Source organism: Cervus elaphus, chromosome 9 (assembly GCF_910594005.1).
Source record: "Cervus elaphus chromosome 9, mCerEla1.1, whole genome shotgun sequence".
In the NCBI taxonomy this organism is placed as follows: Eukaryota; Metazoa; Chordata; class Mammalia; order Artiodactyla; family Cervidae; genus Cervus; species Cervus elaphus.
The window spans coordinates 52,331,712-52,352,721 of record NC_057823.1 but is presented as its reverse complement, the minus strand read 5'-3'; the positions used below and the strand labels follow the sequence as shown (position 1 = coordinate 52,352,721).

At 55.2% G+C, this 21,010-nt stretch overlaps 1 protein-coding gene across 1 annotated transcript in view; it reads right to left on the bottom strand.

Moving 5' to 3' along the window:
* PSD2 (pleckstrin and Sec7 domain containing 2) overlaps positions 1-21,010 on the bottom strand; it is a 115,751-nt gene that overhangs the window by 24,708 nt on the left and 70,033 nt on the right. The window contains exons 4-9 of the mRNA XM_043912944.1: positions 12,263-12,686; positions 8,432-8,902; positions 7,866-8,060; positions 4,989-5,069; positions 1,340-1,452; positions 368-426 (exon numbers count right to left, since the gene is read on the bottom strand). Of these exons, the coding sequence (XP_043768879.1) occupies positions 368-426; positions 1,340-1,452; positions 4,989-5,069; positions 7,866-8,060; positions 8,432-8,902; positions 12,263-12,636 (1,293 nt within the window). The 5' untranslated portion in view covers positions 12,637-12,686. The remainder of the gene's footprint in view (positions 1-367; positions 427-1,339; positions 1,453-4,988; positions 5,070-7,865; positions 8,061-8,431; positions 8,903-12,262; positions 12,687-21,010) is intronic.

Sequence of the window (21,010 nt, the reverse complement as noted above, 5' to 3'; positions counted from 1 at the left end):
GCCTGGGGCACGGCCCTTCAGCAGGGCTGCAGTCACGAGGGGTAGGAAGAGCAGGTGATCTTTTAGCAACGTCTGGCGCGGACACGGCTAGGGGCACATATCTTATTTGGCACATCCTAAATTCCTGTGTACTTCAGTTGTTCTTATGGCCCTGCTTGGGGGTGAGCACCTAGGCAGGTCTCAAGTGGATAAAACTAGAGTAAGGCCAAGTCTAGAAGCCAAGTGGCCTGACTCCCAGGTCTGCTAAAGAAACATGGGCCAGCAAGTGAGAGGTCTCAGGAAGGAGGCTGGAGAAAGGGCTGGCCCTCAGACAACCTGGGATGAGTCAATGAGAGAACACTAACCCGGTTCGGCCCCCCCAACTCACATGTCCGTGCAGGTCCGTGTTGAGCAGCATCAGGGCACAGGTGAGCGTGTGGATCCCATCTAAATCAGAGATAGAGGCACCCTCAGTGTGAGCACCTAGCTCTTTCTCAACCACAGCCACCCACTCATCTCCTGCCAAAGCCAGCCTTCAGTTCTTGGAAGAGGCCAGCCACCTGCCAACCACATGTCAGGGCCCAGGGCCTGCGTGATCCTCCATGCCCCACCCCTCTACAGCATCAGAGCCACTCCCCCACCCCAGGTCAGGAAACACTCTTCCCTTAGTGAGGGACCTGACCACCCTGGGTCTGTTCTAGCCCAGATTCCTGCCTCCTGTGGCCAAACTCACCTTGAATCTCATACCCAGGAAAGGCTCTGGGTCCCAGGCTATACCCCTTCCAAGGCCCATGTCTCCTCTAATAACCAGCCTAGCCCCCTAGTTCCTGGGATGCAGGTCCACCCATGGGACAAGAGGGTGCCGGATCCAGGACTCCCCCCACACCAGCGATCAGCGCTGTGACAGGGAACACAGAGAAGGAGGACACAGAGGACTGACTCAGGGCCCAGGGGGCCCAGGGGACCTTCACGCACAAGGACTGACACCAGGCCAGACAGTTGGGAGGTGCCTTTTCCAGCAGACCGTCCCCCTGCCACACGCCATCGTGCCTTCACTGTTGTTTCTCGAGCAGGACAGAAGTGGCAGGTGGATCAAGGGTAGGAAGAAGCCAGAGCCCAGCTGGGGGGCAGGGGTGTGTGGTGAGGCATCAGGGGCATGGGGTGAGGCATCAGGGGCATGGGGTGAGGCATCAGGGGCATGGGGTGAGGCATCAGGGGCACGGGATGAGGCATCAGGGACACAGGGTTAGGCGTCAGGGGCATAGGGTGAGGCGTCAGGGGCATGGGGTGAGGCGTCAGGGGTGTGGGGTGAGGCATCAGGGGTGCGGGGTGAGGTGTCGGGGCACCAGGTGAGGCGTACCTTCCGAAGTACTGTCATCAGGGTTACACTGGCAGTACCGGCGGGAGAAGTGCGTCAGGACCCGCTCACGCTCCTGCGTCTCCCCCATCAGTGGGAAGGCCTTCAGGAAAGTTCTGGAGGGCAATGCAAGGGTGCTGAAGGCCTCCCAGACCCCTGAGTTGTCCGAATCCTCACTCCAGGTAGGAGCCCCCACCCCACACACACACCACCCAAGCCTGCCTGAGGGGGCTGAGGCCCCAGAGCCCCAGCATCTGGGCCCAGGAAGAAATCCTGAGCCCCCCGACAGCCTCTGGAGTGGGGAGTTTCAACCCTCATCATCCTCCAGGGCCCTTTCGGAAGGAGACAGGGGGCAGATTGTGAAAAACAAAGGCTGACCAACACCTCAGTGCCAGCCTCCGCTCCACACCTCACTCCCTCCTCCACAGCTGGGCCCAGACCGTCCACACTGCTTCCCCCGGAGCACTCTCCCTCAGCCCTTCCACCCTTCCCAGATGCATAACCCTTCACATGATGGCCCCAGGCCCAACCACCCTAGCCCCCTCTATTCCCCAACCCCAAGTCTGAGCCTCCTCTGCTGAGCAGCTCTGAGTTCCCCTCAAGGCCAAAAGTCAAAGGTCACCAGCATTCAGGGGTCCCTGGCAGAGGATACCAAAACCAGAGGGGCCAGGAGATGGGCCTGGGGTCCCTCACCTGGGGCCTAGGCACACCCCTCCTTGGAAAGGAAAACAGGAGGCTGAGAGAGTTTGGGCCTCTATCTGTCCTGGGTTCATGAGACTAGCTTGTTCCCAATTTTGCTGCAGTTCCCTTGGCTTCTGTTATGCCCACTTTACTCTATCCTCTCTCAAACTACTTCTAAGGCACCCTGGGACCTGTGAGCCCCATTTTGGCCAGTCTTTACGTCCGGAGGTTTCCCAAAGCATGGAAAACTGTAAACCACTCTCTGATTCAATCCCAGTCAGTCAACAGCTATATAAAAACACTCCATCCACCTTCTGGTCCTTCTTTCTCTCTCTCTCCTGTTCCTCCTTTCTCTGTCTCTCCTTATCCCTGTTCTCTTCCTTGCATCCGGCCCCTCCCTCTTCTCCTCACACTCCACTAACACCATGCCCCAACCCAACCATAGCCTGTCCTACCTACGAGCCATTCATCCCAGCTTGGGCTCCCCAGCCCAAACACCCCTTCCTCGGAGGTCTTCACCAAGCTCCAACCACACTCTCAGGCCTTCCCCAGCATCAGCCTCACTGCTGCCCACCCCCTTCTCTCTCTGCCTCTTGGCATCCCCAGCTCTTCTGCTCTATCCTCTGTGCTTCTCACACCAATCATTCCTCGAGCCCTGTGGCCCAACTTCAGGCCTCATCCTCTCCCACCTGATCCTCTTCAGGAGCCTCTGGATCAAAGGCCACCAACACAGTGCTGCCACCACTGCCTCCCAAAACCCTGCTTTACACTCAGCAGCTGCTGTGGCTCCCCAGGGCCTGTGTAGTCGAGTCTTAATCTATTGGGCTGTATGTTCAAGGTCCTCCAGCCCAGCACCCAGGCCTCTGATCGCAAGCCGACCCACCAAACACCTTCCCCGCTAGATCATCCAGTGTGAACCTGACTCAGCTCAGGATAGAGCAGATTGCCAGCCGAAAAACACTTCCACTGAGAACAGTGAAAAATGCCAGACAGAATACATCTCTCTTAAGCTATTAGAAAACCGCTGATGCAACAGACACCAATGGGACCAAGATCCCATGAGGTAGAGAACTCAGGGAGGTGGGCCGATCTGCAGTTCTCCCCAGGGACACTGCCGATTACAGACACAGGGTTGAGGCAGAACATTCAGTGGCTTCACGGAGCTGGAGAGACTTCAGGGGCTATAAACATGTGACCAGTTTTCCCTGTGAGATATTTGCCAAGGTCTAAAGATGGAAGGGGCAGTATGCAGAAAAGCTAAGCAGAAAGCCTCTCTGCTTCTCAGAGAGATTTGGTTTTTGCACAGGCTTGCCGCATTTAGGAGACAAAACTGAAATTTAGGACCCACCAAAGGGAGATTCCCAGTGAACACACCAGGCTCCCAGTGGAAAGCCCTGAAGCCCTTGCCCTGTAATCGGGTTGAACTCTGAGCCTTACCAAACTTCAGAGCGGCTGTTCCCCAGCTCAGCCCTGGATAGACTGGGACTGTACCCGCCCTGTTCTCTAGCTGCCTAGACAAACAGAAGGTACACCCCCTGGAGGAACACATAATGATCTAGAGCTGCTGTAATTCTATGCACAGCATACAGCATCTAATAAAAAATTACTAAGCACACAGAGAAATAGGATACATGATGGAAAAGCAAGAGAAAAACAATAGAACCAGATACAGATGATTCAGATGACACAGATACCATGGTAAGCAGAAAAGGACTTTCAAATATTAACTGTGAATAATATGTTCCCAAAAAGAGAGGGAAAGATGGAGAAAGTAAGCAAAAATAAATGAAAGGATGAGGACTTCTCCCCCTAAAGAATTGTTGCAGTTGTTCAGTCGCTAAGTCATGTCCAATTCTTTGTGACCCCATGGACAGCAGCACGCCAGGTCTCCCTGCTCCTCACTCTCTCCTGGAGTTTGCCCAACTTCATGTCCATTGAATCGGTGACGGTGTCATATCTTTTTGCCTTTTTATACAGTCCATGGGGTTCTCGAGGCAAGAACACTGGAGTGGCTTGCCATTCCTTCCTCCAATGGACCACGTTTTGTCAGAACTCTCCACTATGACCTGGGCTTTCTTGGGTGGCCCTGCAAGCCATGGCTCATAGCTTCATCGAGTTACGTAAGCCCCTTCACCACGATAAGGCAGTGATTTAGAACCTACCAAAAAAAAGTTTTTTAACAAAATATAAACTCTAGATCTGAAAAATAAAACAATAGAAAGTAAAAACTCAATAAATGGGTTTAACAGCATATGCGACACAGAGGAAGAATAAGTGAATTGGAAGCAGGTCAATAGAAAAGATCCCAATGGAAACAGAGAAAATAAGGGGAAAATACGGTTTCTAAAAGTATGAGAGACACACGGGAGGTAAACAGATATAACACACAGGGACCACCCATCCCTCAGCTCAGAGTCTGAGTTTGCCATCCCCACCTGCGAGGGCTCTGGCCTGCGGTCTCCCTGCTGGCCCTGCTGCAGGTCCACTGACACCGGGCTTCATCCTCCCACTGCCTGCCCTCTGCTCCCTGGGCCTGCACCTGCCCTTCCTGAGGGCTACTCCCCGGGTCCAAACACCAATAGGACGTGAGATCAAACTGACCATGTCCAGTGTCATTTTGACCATGTCCTCCCTCAGTGGTCACGGGGAACTGGCCCACACTTTCTCCGCTTGTAAATGGGACAGTACCGCCCACCTCACAGGGGTGTCACTAAGGCGCCGTCAGCAGGGTGTGTCGAGGCTATGCCTCCTGAAGGGTCACCTCTGCACTCCCACCCTCACCTTGGCAGTGCCCCCCGTGAGCCAGCACTCAGTGGGCCTCTGCACTCTGCTGCTCTCAGGGCCCTTCCCCACAACGTCCCCAGAAGGCTCAAGAGGGCTTGCCCAAGGTTGCACCGCAAGCCCACACTAGGGCTGCCAGGAGGATCCATATGTATCGCCTGCGGGCACTGCCCAGCCCAGCCACACTGACCTGAGCGCTCGATCCAGAGTCAGGCCCGAGAAGTCAAAAAAGCTGAGGTACTCCCCAGCCACCAGCCTGCTGAACTCGTTGCTGCCAGGAGAGCAAGGGGTGTCCATTAGAAGCAGGGCACAGCAAACAGTGGGGGCACATGGGCAGTGGGCCCCTGGGGACCCTGACCCACCCACCCAGACCTGTCCATCCATCCCCCTGCTGCCTCCCTTGCTGGTCAATTGGACTCTGACAGTTCAACCTTGGGCCAGGGTGTGCTCGACTCTCTGCAACCCCATGGACTATATAGCCTGCCAGGTTTCTCTGTCCATGGTATTTTCCAGGTAAGAATACTGAAGTAGGTTTCCATTTTCTTCTCCAGTGGGCCAGGGTGTAAGAGGGTAAAAAAAAGGCTTCCTGGAGGAGCTGATGTCTCATCAGATACCTTCAGAACGGTAAGAGCCAGCCAGGTGAAAGGAGTAGGGTGTGGGGTGATACACTGTGTCCCCAGTAGAGGACACTGTCCAGGAAGCTACCAGCAGGAGCTAGAGAGCAGGAATGGGGGCAGCAAGAGATGAGGCAGGGATCCGGGCCTGGGCCAAGGCAAGGATGGAGACTTGATTTGGAAGAGTCTGAAGCAGGAGGTGAGTGAGAGGGTGAGATCTGTATTTGGAAAACTGCCTGCCGAGTGGAGACCCGCTGAGAGCTGTAGGAGGCTACGAGAGAGAAGGAAGCGGGTGGGGAGGAGGGTTGTTTCCGAGGGAGAAGCCACAAGACATGGGGAGGGATGGAGTCGGTGTGGGACATGATCAAGTGGCCCCTGGGGTGGTGCCCAGAGCCCAGGACAACGGGTGGGTCTGGAAGCACCCACATGAGAGTTGTCTGACCCTAACTGGTAAGAGTAGGAAGGGGGACACGCCAGTAGGAAGGGCTCAGACAGGCCAGCAGACCCAGCCCAGAGACCTGAGGAGAGCCCCTCTCAGGGTGGGCCGAAGAGACAGCCAGCCAGTGCAGGAGAAAGACAGTAGCCACAACGGCAGGGTGTGGTGTCCTGGAGGCCAAGAGAATTTCAAGACTGGAGGGATGAATTCTTGCCAAAAGAGAGAACATATTTCTACTTCAGTCCAATCAAGCCCCAAGCTCTCCCTCCCGTTTCATCGACAAATACGTGGCATCATCAAATGGTTTTGTTTTTTCAACAAATACATGGCATTACCAAAAGGAGGGGGCCTGGCAACTGTTGTTGGCCACCAGGGACCTAAGAAACATACTGGCCAAATGTAATCAAAGACCTTATTTGTGTGCTGATTTGAACAAACATTTTTGAGATAACCAGAGCAAATTAAACATTGACTGAATGTTAGAGATACTAAGGAATTTTGTCAGAAATTATGACTATCTAAAAAAAATCCTAATCAGTTAGAGACACATACTAAATATTTATGGATCATATGATAGAGTCTGAAATATGGTTTAAAATATTCCAGCAAGTGTGAGGGGAAGCTGTGGGGGGAAGAGATCAAACAAGAATAAAAAATGTTGAGAACTTTGAAGCTGAATAATGGTACAAGGAGGTTTAAGGTATTGCCTTCTCTGCTTTCGTGTGTGCTCGAAATTTTCATCATTGAAAGTTTAATTGAAGAAGAAGAAAGGAGTAGCGGGTGTGTCAAGGCTGTTGAAGGGGAGAGAGTCGAGGCCACTATATTCAGACACCAGGCTGCTACTGACTCTAGCAAGAGGAGCTTGCGTAGGGCAGTGGGGGATGGGGAAGAAGCCGACCTGGAGATGCTGAATGTGCAGAAGGGGAGGGGACAGAGGCCACCCAGAGCAGAAGACAGAATGTTGGCTGTGAAGAGGCAGAGGGAGAAAGTACATTTGAGGAAGGATTTTTGTTTCAGATGGGAGAGGGTTAAGCACAATTAAATCCTGATGGGAAAACTCATGAAGACAGAGTGGTTGAAAAGACAGCGGAGGGTGGGGATCAACTTTAGTGAAGGAGGATGTCATTAGGTTGGGGGGCTCTAGCCCAGTGGGAGAGGTGAGGGTGCAGGCGACGTGATTTGGGGGAAGGCCCAGGCAGGAGTGCTGTGGAGGCTATAGAGGGTGGAGGAGGCGGGAGTGGGGAGAAGGAGGGCATCCGCAGGACCTCTCTGTGGCCCAAGGCCCCGTCAACTCTAACTTGGGATCTAGAGTCTGGGCTGCCTCTCTTAGCCTGGGAGCAGCCCTCTCTGGAGGCCAGGCCTGCCTCTGTGCAACCTGAAGGCTTATGTGGGTGTGAGGGCCCCTCTGGAGAACAAGGCAAGGAGGACAAGGCAGGGGGATGTGCTGGTGGTCAGACATGCTCATGACACACCGACTGACTTCACAGCTGACTGTACCCCACCCCCCAGGACTTCAACCTGGCTACTTCCCTTCCCTGAATCCAAAGACCGGGGCTTGTATGTAGGCAGCTCCCCCTCTTCAGCTGGTCCCAACAGACAGTGAGTGGCGCTCAGTGAGGGTCAGGACCCCCTCCCCCAGCTCTGGGGTCCCAGGCGGTCCCTGTTCAGACCAGGTGCCCCTCCCTCCCTGGCCCCATTATTTCACCCACGAGACCCTGCCTGGCTACTCCGTCCTTGCTGCCTTCCACCACGGCCCCACCGCCACAAGCCACATGCCACTCCCCCAGCCCCGAGGGGCCCCCCAACCCTACCTCCCCTCCCTAGGAGCAGAGGCCCTCACCCAGGGAGCCCAGAAAGGAAACGGATTTAGGGCAAGGCCCAGAATGAGGACAGTGGCAGTTCTTGGGGACTGTTGGGAGCCCCCAGCACTAGGCACCCCTGAGGGAAATCACCACACCCCCTTGGGTTGACGAAGACATGGGGTTTGCTTGGGGTGGGGGATGGAGATGCAACTCACTTCTTGCCCAGCTGCCGGGCCACGTCACAGCGCTGAAAGCCCTCCAGGTGATAGAGCCGGCGCGCCAGCCGGTGGGCAGCCTCACTGACGCCCTGGCCCCCGTTGGCCAGTGGGTCTGTGCTGCCAGACTCCAGCCCCTCCGAGCTGCTCAGCTCTGAGTCCGAGTCCGACAGACCATCCTTCAGGCTGGGGTCGCTGAAGAGGAAAGGTGGGGTGGGGATGAGGGGTTCAGAGACCCTTGGGCAGGGGCTGGAAGGTCTCCCAAGACCAGGGAAAGAAGCTCCACTGCATCAGAACAGAATCAAGTTAGACTTCCAGAAAAACCCTCAGAGGAAACCATTAATGATCAGCTCCCTGACCCCACCCAGGCTGGAAAGACCAGAAGGGCAGGATGGAACCTCAGGCTGGGGGTGGGATGTCTGTGTGCAGAGGGTGGACGCAGAGACCTTGCAGAGGGCCTTTCACTCCGAGCCCTGGCTTATCCTGACTCACTTTGCCTCCTCTGGGTCTCGGTTTCCCCATCTGCTCCACAATTCTCTCAGCTCCCAGCCCGGGCCCTGCCTCACCTGGCCGAGTTCAGCAGCTTGTCTGTGTCCTCCTCCTCCTCCTCCTCCTCCTCATCCTCATCCTCCTCATCCCCGCGTGGGCCCAGGGGTCCGTCTTCATGGAAGCCGTTGGGCACCGCCGTGAGAGACAGGCGGCTCAGGACATTCTCGGAGCGGCTGCCGGAGATGGAGCGCCGCAGGGGGCTGCCGAGCGCCCCACCACCACCGGCTGCTCCCATGTCCGCCTCAGACCCCATGTCCCCAGTGCCCAAGCCCGCTCCCAGCTCAGGGCTGTCCCGGGCCCGCTGCTGGATGAGGGGCGTGAGAGGGGCCTCGAAGCTGACGCAGCTGTCGCTCTCGTCCGTGAGGCTCAGCACGTCCAGGGAGTCCAGGCTGCTGTACTGGGTGCCCCGCAGCAGCTCCGACTCCACAATCTTCTCAAACGTCGCGCTGAAGCCGTCTCGCACGTCTGGCTCTCCAGGGCCACCCGGCCTGTGGGATGCGGGGCCCAGTCACCGTCCTGCCAGATGGCCCCTTACAGGTGCTAGGATGGCACCAATCCATGTCTAGGCACTCCCTGGGTGTGGGGAGCCGGCAGGGATCAGGTCCTGTTTATTCTCTCAGCCAACCCTTACTAAGCACAGGTGCCAGACGCTGGGCTGCGTACTGGGGTACAGCTTGAAAGGACAGGCACGGCCCTGCCCCCCAGTGCCCACCAGGCCTGGCCCCCAGGAGGCATCATTCACCTAAATGAATGAGTGTGAGACTCTCGCTCCTGCGAGAGTCCAGGCCCAGGAAAGGGGCAGGGCTCCTCCTTCCAGGGTCCACATCACAGCTAGCGTCTCACTGGGTCATAATTTTGCTGTCCCCACAGCCTGGGTGGTTCTTAGCGTGGCTGCCCAGGCCTTGCTTTAATGTCACCTCCTCAGAGAGACTGAGGGAGGCAGGCCCAGACCACCCACCACAGTGGCCCCTCACTAATGTCTATCCTCAGGGTGCCCCTTTATCTCCTCCTAGCCCCTCTCAGCCTGTAGCCTTCTGTTTACTCCCCTATTGACACCTGTTTCCCCCACCACACACAAGGCCAGGGAGCACCCAGCACACAGGAGATCCTCTAAGCCTTCCCGAATGACGCGCTGGGTGAATGAGCAGATGCCTATCAGCCTGGAGGCCCACTCCGCTGCCTAAGCCCTGCCCTGTTCTGCCCCCCAGAGAGGCCCTTGTACCAGTGGTTCCTTCTGCTCAGAGCACCCTTCTCTCAGCAGCCTGCCTTCCGCATCCCTTTCTCATCCTGACTGCCCTATTTATAACTGGGACCTGTTCCCTCCCCCAACCCCTCTTTCTTACTTTTTTCCAAGGCACTTGCCCCTTTCCAACATACTATGTAATTATCTATTATTTTTATGATTTACTATCTGTCTCCTCACTAGACCATAAGCTCCATGAAAGTAGGAGTTTTTGTATATTCTGTTCACTGATGTATCCCCAGAACCTAAAATAAAGCAACACACATAGATGAAGCGAGGCCTCTTACCCACTGGGGAGATGCGCAAGTAAGCAGGGAAGTCAGGCAAGGAAGAGGACTAAAAGAGATCAAAATGGAGACAAGGAGAGAGAGAGAGAAAAGAAGAAAAATAAGAGAGACAAGAATGAGGCAGAAAAGAGATACAGAGAGCACAGAAAACAGAGACAGAATAAGAGAGACAGAGAGTGACAGATAAAGAGAGACAAAGAGAGAGATAGAAACAGCAAGAGGAAGAAACACAGCAAAAGAAAGAAGCAGGCTGAGCCCAGCCCATTTCAGATAAACTAGGGCCCACCATTTGCAAAGAAGCACACCCTGGTCCCCTGGAGGATCTGGCCATGTCCTGCTTATCCCCCAACCCCTGCGACCTCACAGAGACTGAATCATATTTGGAGGAAGAAGAAGAGGTCCAGCCCCTCAAGGCACTTCTTGGACATGCCCCCCCACCACCACGCCTGAGATTTGATTCCTGCATGCTTCCTGGAGAAATACTGACCTGAGAGTGAAAAGCTGAGACCACAGCCATCACCCACTCCAGTCCCATGGGAGTTGAGAGGGCGGCCTCGTTTAGAAAAGGAAGTAGGGGAAAGTGTCACACTGGGTCACAAGTAGGCTGCCCAGCAGGGGGCTGGGGTGGAAGCTGCCTCTACTGACCTCTGGGAGGATGGGAGGGAAGAGAAGGGCCACTGCCCTAGCCGCCAAAGCAGACACCACAAATCTGCCCAGCAGCTCTCTCTGCCAGGCCCGTACGGGGTCCTAGAACAATAAGACAGACTCCTGCGCTTGGGGGCTCATCCCATGTCAGAACCATGAATGGTTCCCCCACATACCCCACCCTCTCATGCACATGAGCACACTTGTGGGCAGTTTTGATAGGGGCTTGAAGACCATTAGGCCAGTCTCCAGACTCCCATCTGCCCCACCTTCAGCCAGCCTCCAAAACTATACCACCTAAACACAAGCAGCAGCTCCAAGCCCCAGCCCCCTGCCTGCACCTCACGAGGCCCCACACAACACTAGGCCCTGCCCAGGTGGAAAGCCTCATACAGCACACGCAGTACATGCAGGCATCTGACCCTGTCTTGGAGACCTAGACACACTCCAGCTCCATGCATCCACGTGCACACCCAAATGTGCCCCTAATGCACAGGCCAGGCACACCAACAGGTTCACACATTGTCATGCACGCATCAGTACACAGGCCAGGCATACACATGCATGTCCCCCACACACATGCTCACACACCTCCTACACACTTCCTGCCCTGAGCAGGGCCTACAGCAGTGTGTGCATTATAAGTCCCTTCAATCATGTCCGACTCTTTGCAACCCTATGGACCATAGCCCGCCAGGCTCCTCTGTCAATGGAATTCTCAAAGCAAGAATAATGGAGTGGGTTGCCATCCTCTACTCGAAGGGATCTTCCCCATCCAGGGATGGATCAAACCTGTCTCTCTTATGTCTCCTGCATTGGCAGGCTGGTTCTTTACCACTAGTGCCATCAGGGAAGCCCCTGCAGCGGGGCACACTAAACCTTCTATATGCTTTCTTTTCTCAGCTCACCCTGGGGGCTTCTAGACATTCCCCTGAACCATCCCTACCCTCCTTGTCCAACTGGCACCTCTAAGATGCCAAGCCTCTCCACCTGCAGCTGGAGATAATAGAAATGAAACTGTAACTTAGGAAGTAGGACTTACTCCGATAAGTAGGAGTTCCTCGTCGAACTCCCAGATGGCACTCAGGGAGGAGGAGCTGACAGAGATTAATCTACAAAGCCTACTCTCTTTAGATCAGTTGTGGAATTGGGAGATTCTCATCTCCAGGAAGCAGAGGGATGGGCCAGATGACCTCCCACATCGAGGCATTTTGGAACTCTGATGCCCAGCCTGGGATGGAGGGAGTGTGGCCCTCCAGCTCTACATAGAAAAAGCCCATGGTGGAAGGCGGGGTGAGGAAGGGATGGGCTGGGAGTTTGGGATGACAGATGTAAATCATTATATATAGAATGGACAAACAACAACATCCTATTGTATAGCACAGAGAGCTATAGTCAATATCTGTAATAAGCAATAATGGAAAAGAAAAAGAAAAGAAAAAAGTTTTTAAAAAAAGAAACAGCCCCTGGTGATTAGGGGCACTGAGAGTGGGGACACAACAGGCATGTTGGCCTTTGAAATATCTCTTATAGCTCTATCCTCCCAAAAGAGGGACATCAAATTCCCACTTCATGTATGAGGAAAAGAAGAACCAGAAAGGCTAAGTGGCAAGGCCCAGGCCATGCAGCACTGGAGCAAATGTGGTGACCCCCATTCTGAGACTCCCACTTACCCCAGTGGAGGATCCTCAGCGTCTGGACAGAGGCTCCTGGAGGCATTGTCCCCCTCGGCCAGCCCACCAGCCCTCCAGGGCCTGGGCTCTGTAGAGTCTTCCAGAATGTTTGAGTCTGGCCCCAGGGCTAGGCCATTGGTGAGGGAGAGGCCAAGGCTGAGGCCATGGAGGGCCATCTCCAGGCCTTTTGTATGCCCCTCGGTGCCTGCCAGGGTGCCCCTCATTGCATGCCCTGGGCTGGTGTGGCTACTGTTCAGGTCCTCACTGGACGCCATTCCATTCTGGACCCCAGGTTCCTCCTCAGGTTCCAGGCTGGGGTCCCAGGTGGCACCATCTTCCCCAGGCAGTGCAGACAGAAGCATATCCTCATCCATGGCAGCCACTGCTTCTCCCCCTGCTGGCTGCTCAAGGGACTCCTTTAGACCTGGCAGCAGATGGAGAGAGAAGGGGGTGGATCAGAAAGAACAGGTGCTGGGCGTTCAATGCCCAGTAGAACCAGCACCAGGCAGCCTGCCTGAGAACAAAGAGGTGGACCCAGATGATCTTCCCAGGACCTCTCAGCTAGAGTCTTGGAGGAGTCTGAGTCTCACTGCCTTGCTCAGGCCAGCCCCACTCACCTCTCCCCTGACCCCCAGCCACCACTGTGCTCCAGCCCTACCTTCCCTGTTACTTCTTATGTATCTCTGCTGTGTCCTTCAGAATTCACCACAACCTCTAAGGAAAATCTGGGCTGGGCGGGACTAGGGAAAGGTCCAAGACTCCCCCAAGACCACTTCATTTTCTGCTGGTGAGTGAGGGAACAAAACCCAAGGTCGACAGCAGGCAGCCACTTTGCCTCTTTCCATGTTCCCTCACCCTGGCTCCAAGAGCCAGAGAAGTGGTGCATGGAGAGCTCTGGATTAGGGTCTGCCTTTACAGTGAGAGTTAAGAAAGGAGGCAAGGACGTCAATCAGAGCAGAGGCCACCCCAGAGAAACCAAAGTGAGGCCGGGAGGAGGCTATCGCTATCCTGAGGCGCAGAACGAGGTGCTGTCCAGGGTGCTGAGCAGGGGCGGCGCCACCCGGGAGTCTCAACGGAGAGCCGGGCTTCCTCCACCCCGCAGCGCCCAACGCTCTGGGTGTGTGAGAGGGAAGTGGCGCGGGGACGGAGGGAGCTGGTTTCCTTCGACACCTGGCCCCCAGAGCTCACCCAGCCTTGAAGAGGGACTCGTGAGGAGGCTGCCATGGGGCCCTCCAGGGGAGCCCAACTCACTGTGTGACCTCGTGAGGGTTCAGGTTGGGACTCCTCACTGCTCCCCCCAGGCCAACACCCCCTTCCCTCTGCCTGCTCCGGGTCTATTTCTCCTCTGTAAAACGAGGAGACCCAGTTTACCTGCCACCTCCACCCCATCCCTTTTTAAACACATCAGAACCAGCTCAGTTTCCCAGAGGCTTCCTGCCCAATCTCAGGTGGGAGGGTGGAGTGATGGGCTGTGTGCCTCAGCCCTCTCTGTCTGTGGCCATTTCTGCCCCACCCCACCCCCAGTGACCTCTGCCAGGAAGGACACAGACCAGGCCCTCCCAAGAACTCCCTTCCTCCTCTCTTCGGGCCTCAGCTTCCCCCAGCACCCCCACTCTCCTCTGGAGAAGAGGTGCTGGGGGTTCAGGAAAGGCTGGAGGAGGAGAGTGACTGGTCGGCCTTCTGAGCTGCAGCAGAACAAGCTGTGGGTACAGCGACGGGGATTTAAGGAAGGCCCACACTTCCTACATTCACCTGGTCGTAAGTGTCACCTGGAGGAACTTGTTAAATACAGGCCCTCCCCCAGGCCTCCTGAATCAGAGTCTCTGGAGAATGGGTATAGTGACCTGTTACTCTTATCATACGGCAAATCTGGGAAACACTGTTTTAGACTCCAGGAGAAACTTCCCGCATAGAGATGAGCCTGGAGAGGAAGGTGAGTCTACTCTGGGGGCTCCTGAGCAAATGGAGGGAGGTTTGTCACCACAGGACCACTTAAGGTTCACGTGCTCCTTGGTTTTCAAACATGGAGTAGAAGAGAGCAGGGCTGATACAGGATCTGGGGCCTCAGCCCACCTACCCCTGAGTGTCACCTCCTAGAGTTTTGAAGATTGTATGAGCAAAAGATTTTCACTCTAAAAAAAGAAAACTTCCACAGACTTAAAAAAAAAAAAAAATGTGACAAGCCAGACTCCAGACTATCTGGGCCCTGATCCTAGGACGCTGGGGACCCCAAGGGGCTTGGCACTGAGTGAGGGATTCTTTCTGGTCTGCCCTAAATCCCTTGCTGCAGTTGCTATTTCAATCCATTCCCTCAGGTTGTGTGCTGAGGAGGGAGAACAGGTCATCTCCTCAGCTGAGACTCCTTGCAGGGAGGAAAGCATTTAGAAAGGAAAGAGGAGGGACGGCGAGGTCTATGGGCCTGATGCCTGAGTTCTGGTCCTCTGGTCTGCTTTCTAGCCCACAGGCATGGGTGAGCACTGGATCTGGGGCACAGAGCATCAGCCTAATTCCACCAGGATTCCTCAGGCTCCCATAGCCACACAGGGAGGCTGAGCCCGGCAGGGTGCAGTGCCTCCCCTTTGGCCAGGGCTCTGCCTGAGCTCCCAGTGAAGCCTGACATTTGAGAGCATAAGTGGCTTCCCCTGGTGCTCAGTCTACACCAGCCCCAAAGCCAGGGTTGTGGACAAATCAAGGACCTCTTGGGAGGCCCCAGCGTCACCCCCGACTCCCAGCAGCTGCCTCAGGCTGGCTCTAGCCCTACCTGCCCTGCCATGTCCTCCTGCAGCTGACAGCGTGATGGAGGTTCTGCCAACACTGGGCATGGGGCCGTGTCCTCAGCTTCTGGGGTGGACAGACAAGGGGCACATTGAGCTCCACTTTGGGCAGGGGCCCAGAGTCCCTGCCTGGGCTAAAGGCCAAATGAGCCCAGAAAGAGCTGAGCCAGGACCCCCCCCCCCCCGCTCTTGCTGGACCCAAGGAGAGGTGCATACAGGGGGGTCTTCCAAGCAGAATGTGAAACGATGCCCCAAATCCTTGCTCTGAATCACCATGTGCCCTGGGACTCATCACTGTCCCATCTGACCTTTATGACCTTTATGAACCCATCTGCAGAAGGGGTACATCACCTCCACTCTCCTTCCCCAGGGCTGGTGGGAGAACTTAAGGTCATGAGTGCTAAGAGGGCTGAGATCCAAGGAAGAACAAACACACTACAGAGGTCAAGGAGAAAGGCAGCTACAGCCTACTCTCTCTACTGCCGCATTTGACATATGGGAAGATTGAGGCATGGAACCAGGAAAGCCTTCGCCTGAGGTCACAGGTTGAGTAGCTGCCTCGAGCCTCAAGAGCAGCCTCTCTCTGCACCCGGATGGGCTGGGAGTACAGGATGAGCCCCCATTTCCCAGACCCTCCATTAGACCCTCCCACGAGATCATGGGCTCAAATCCTCCACCAGAAGCGTCTACCCAAAGCAGTGGCCCTGCCCACTTCCAGCCCTGCCAGCAAGAGCAGGGAATGGGGGGACAGCTGGGCCACAGGGCACCCATGCCAAGGAGATGCCTGCAAATGACAGGCTGGCAGTGGCTACATCCCCTGCCTCCTCCCTCAGCCAGAACCAGGCCCCACTCCAGGCGGTGGCTCTGTGGACTGCCCTTGGGATAACCTTGGGCTGAGCAGCCTCTTTTTCAGCACCAACCAAGATGGGACCCAGGATGGTAATGGAACTCTGGTTGGGCCAGGTCTCAGGTGTTCCTATGACAACCCTAGCCCCCTCTCCACTCCCCCCATGGCAGCTGGAGTGAGTTGTGAAAACACAAATTACATCACACCCCCTCCCTCACTGGTAACCCCATAGGCTCCCAACGCCAATCTGGCCGCCTCAGCATGGCCTAAAAAGGCTCTGCCTGAGCTGGTTCACGGCCCTCAGCCCATCCCCCACCCCAGCAGCCACACTGGCCTTCTTTCTGCTCCCTGAGCTCATTCCCACCTCAGGGCCTTTGCACCAGCTGTACCCTTGGCCTAGAATGCTCCTTCCCTAGATCTTTAAATGACTGCCTCTTCTGTCACTCAGGGCTTAACTCCAATGCTGTCTCTTCAGAGAGGTCCTCCCTGAGTATCTAGCACTCTTTCACATTTCTTCACAGAGCACTGTGTCTGCTAAGCACCACTTAGCAGACCTGAAACTCCATTTTCCATTTGTTTCCTTATTTTCTGCCCATCTCCCTCACTAGCTGGTGAGTTCAGTGAGGGTGGGGACTAGGTCACGTTCACTGCTGTCTCCCCCAGAGCCTAGAACAGGGCCTGGGAAACAGTGGTCACTTTTTAAATATTTGGCAAATGAAAACCTAGAGACTACCATCATCCCCCACTGTAGGCAGAGACTGAGAGAGGTTGAGGACCATGCTCAGGGTCACAAAGGTGGAAAGTGACAAGGCTGGTGTCTGCTTAGAATAATGACATGGGACTGTCAAAGGGATAACTTCATAAAGTGCCTTCCAGGCTGGGACCCAAGCCAGGGAGTGTGGAAAGCTCAAGAAAAGTGCTGGAGGGCCCAACATGTTCTATACGACAGAGGGCAGATGCAAAGGGGCAGGCGCCTGTGCACATGTCTGTGAGCAAGCACACGGTACAACATCTGTGGGCACAAACACACACACACACACACTGAGACACAAAAACACACGGAGGGAGGCAGCAGCCACTCAGAAGGTGGTCCCCCAGTGGGATGTGCGGTGGGATGAGGAGTCCACGGGCCTGTGGTAAGGTCTAGGGAAGTCAGACCTGCATCACTGGGCAGCTGGTGTTGAAACCATTCTGCTCTAGGAGAAGCCAGGGCAGGGAAGGGACGACCCAGTGCTTCAGGCTAGAGCAGGGGGTGGGGAAGACAGGCACCCACAGTGACCACAGCCACACCTGTGGCATCAGGCAGCTGAGTGGATTTGGGAGGAGACTGGGGAGTACAGGCCCTCTTACGAGAAATGAAAGAACATGAGGCAGAGCTAGGATAGGGGACCGGTGATGTGAGTACTACCCAGGACAAGCCAAATCTAAGAGTGGGTGGGATGTACAAGGCAGGGTATATATGGGGACTGGGAGCACAGAAAATCATCCTGGAATGTCAGTGTAGAGGCAACAGTGAGATCACAGCGTCCCAGAGAGCAGGGCTGGGAGCCAGGCACTCAGGTGTTGCCCTTCAGGGTCTAGGGGAGCTTGGGCAAAGGAAACCCTTTTCTGGCCTCATTTCCCTCTGTGCATCAGAGATTCCCAACCATTTCTAAGCCTGAGACCTCCTTGAGCCTCTGACGGAGCTCTGGATCTTGCTCCAGACAGACACAGGGTGCACAACATTTGTCTGTGTTTTGAGAGTCTCATGGACCCCTACAGCCCATCCACAGAAACCGGGCATGAACTCCAGCCTGGACCATCCCCAAGGGCCTTCCACCTCTGACACCATCCACTCAGAGTTTCATGAAGCCTACTTGCAAGAAAAGAAAAAAAAAGCTGGAAAACATTCATTCTCAGCTTTGTTCTCTGCCTCCTGGGAACCCAAGCTGAACACCCCCGGTGGCTCACTGCCCTTCCCCCAAATTTGTGTGACAGTAACTGACTCCCCAGCTCACCCAGATTTCAGCACATAAGCTGGAATCTTCACACACACATGCACACACCAGGACTGTTAAATAAGGTAATCAGTGAAAAGGGCAGGCATGCTTTAAGTGCTCAGAACAGACCTTGGCCAGCTGCACCCCATACCACTCACTGGGCCTGGGCCGGCCCAGCCCTGTGCACTCCGGGCCTCCAAAAGAACCTGCTGAGCTGCTGATAGCACAGGCACCAGGGAGGTGGGGCCCCTGGATCACACAGCTCACTGTGCTTCCCCATAACTTCTGCCAGCCGAGGAGTCTGGAGGCCTGGACCTTGCTGTCACCCCAAAGCTATGAGCACACTCCTAGGCATAGGTCAGCTGGGTGTGTGCTTCCTCCATGATCTACCTGCCCAGGGCAGGATAGGTGTCCAGGATAGGCATGTCTAGCCAGGAGCCTTGAGAACTGCCCTGCCTCCATTCCCCAAAGTGACCCTAATCCCTCTACTCACCTGGTCTTCTCAGCTTGGACCACCTTGTGCAGCAACAAGTGCCTCAGATGGGACAGTCCAGGAGGGTGGGTCAGTGCCCTAACCCTGCAGTCAGACAGACCTAGCTTCAAGTCCCACAAGCTGTGTGACCTCAGGACAGGTGTCCACCTCTCCGAGCCTCAGAACGCTCCTCAGCAACATGGGGGGTGGGGTGCTAACAGCATCCGCCTCTCAAGGTTGCAGTGAAGACAGAGGAGATGCTGTGGGTATGAGGCTCAGCTCAGAGTCGGGCACAAGTGCTCAGGGAGGGGCAGCAGCTACTGCTCTTCCAGAACCATCTCTCAGGTCTGCAGGGAAGCAAGCTGGCTGCCCATGCTGGGGGCGGAATGCACAGGAGAGCAGTCCAGGACACCCAAGGGTCCCAGCAGACATTTGCCCTGGGCAGCCTGTCAGAGCAGGTTCTGAGGCAGCGGCACCAGAGACTCAGCCTGACGGTGAAAGCAGAGGAATGGCTCCTGTGGGGACCAGGAGGGTGGGACAGAGAGGGTGCCCCTCCCTTTCCTGAGGCAGGTGAGGACCCTACAGTCCTGGCCCCAGGCCAGGCTCCCTCCAATCTTTCCAGCTCAAGGCACAAAAGCCACATCGGGTGCAGGGCAAGGGCCAGAGGCCTGGACCTTCCTTAAAAGGCACCCATCCCCTACAGGAGATGTCAATCTGGGATTAACCAGGAGCCCAGCACCACCCAGCTTTCCTCCTCTCAGCCTGGACCCTGGGGAACCAGCTTTGCCTTGAGTCATGGGGGTCTAAAAGGCCTCCTTTCCCATGGTCAGCAAGCAGAGGTTCCTAGGGCTAGTGTACATTTGCATCTTACTTTCATGTGCCCCACAGCTTGCTGGGACTTTAGGAGCCCATGGGCCCAGCTCTGCAAAGGTCATTCTTTGACATCCCCCAGCTTACTTCACTCTGCACCCTCCAGCCACTTGGCACCTCCATTTGCTTAGCATTTGCATACATCTGCATGCTGGTTGGAGAGCCCTCAACACTGATGAACTTCACAGCTCCTGCTGTCAAACCCCGAACCGTGTTTATAGGTGGTGACTTCACCCTCAGCCAACTTTCCCTGCAGGGCGAGCCCTCAGTTATGAGGCACAACAGAGGACAAGGCTGCTCTGGTTAAGTTGGCTGCTGCCTGTCTTCCTGGAACTTCAGTTGGCACCTGGGACTCTGCTTCTTGAGCCACGTTTGAGCCATGAGTCTGCAGACTGAGAGTTGAACCCCAAAAGCTACAGCGAACTGACCAAGTCCTCCCAACAAGTCCTGTCTTGGCTAAAAAGCCTGGGTCGGGGCAGACTCCAGGGGCTCAAACTCTGAGCAGCTTCCCATCAGTCTGATTCAGCCAGAAGAGATAACCAAGAAAGGTCATACTCCCTTCTCCATGCCCAATTTTCACTTACCCCACACCCTCCTGAGCCTCGTGTTGTTCTCTATCTACCCTGCCTCTTCTCTGCCTTCTGCCCTGAGACCTTCCTCCTCACCCTCTCCCAACCTCCTGATTATGTCACGCTACTTAACCCCTCCCTTGCCAAGTCCCCTCTTCCCCTCCTTCCCTCCTCTTCCCCTGTCCTCTCCTGTCTCTGCTTCAGGCTTCACACAGGGTCTGACAAAGGTTGTGGTCTCTTTGGGCCCAGTTGAGGGCAAGCAGCATGTGGTACAAAGCAAGCAAGTGTGAAAGGGTCTGTGCTGGGCCATTGCACGATCGCCTCTCTGTCCCCACCTCTGAAACTGACTCTCCTATTCAGCCATAGCCCACTGATGGGAGACCTGGGGACTGGTAAAAGCCTCACCTCTTGATGGACAGTCCACAAGGTAGGAGAGAAAAACAGGAGTCAGGAATGACACCAGTGTTTTGGAGACTGAGCACCTGGAAGGATGGAGGCATCATTCCTGAGATGGAGAAGACTGGATGGAGCAAGTTTAGGAAGGAAAATCAGGAGGAAAGGAGCTCAGTTTTGGACAAGTTGAGTTTGAGGTGTCCAGCAGACATGGCGGCCAAGAAGCTGAGTGAGCTATTGGAGTTCAGGAGAGAAGTCAAGATTTGGGATACAAATTTGGGAGCTGAGAGCACGTAGGCGGTGTGTAAAGCCACAGGACTGGATGAAGTCAGCTCAAGAGTGAATGCAAACGAGGAAGAGCAGCCACTCAAGGGCAGGCACTCCAATGTTATAATGTGGGAGCGAGAGAGAAGAAGACTGAGGAGCAGCCACGAGGTCAGAGGACAACAGGACAATGGATGTCCTGGAGGCCAAGGAATGCATTTCAGGGAAGAGGGAGAGATTGAAGGTGTCAGATGCTATAGATGAGGACTGAGGCCATTGCATGTAGCAACACGGAGGTCACTGGTGACCTTGAGAAGAGCAGTCAGTGGACAACCTTTCTGGGCCATTTTGCTGTAAAGGGGAGCACAGAGATGCAGGGATAGCTGGCTGAAGAAAACAAGTCATCTTTTAAGACAGGAGAAACAATAACAAGATATCTGCTGACGGAATGATCCAGTTGAGGGGGAACCTATAAAGCAGGAGGGGGCATTTGCTGGAGCAGTGTGGGCCCCCCACATTATAGGCCCCTCTACTCCACAAGGAGACAGGATCTCTTGCACAATAGAGGGTGTCCTAAACC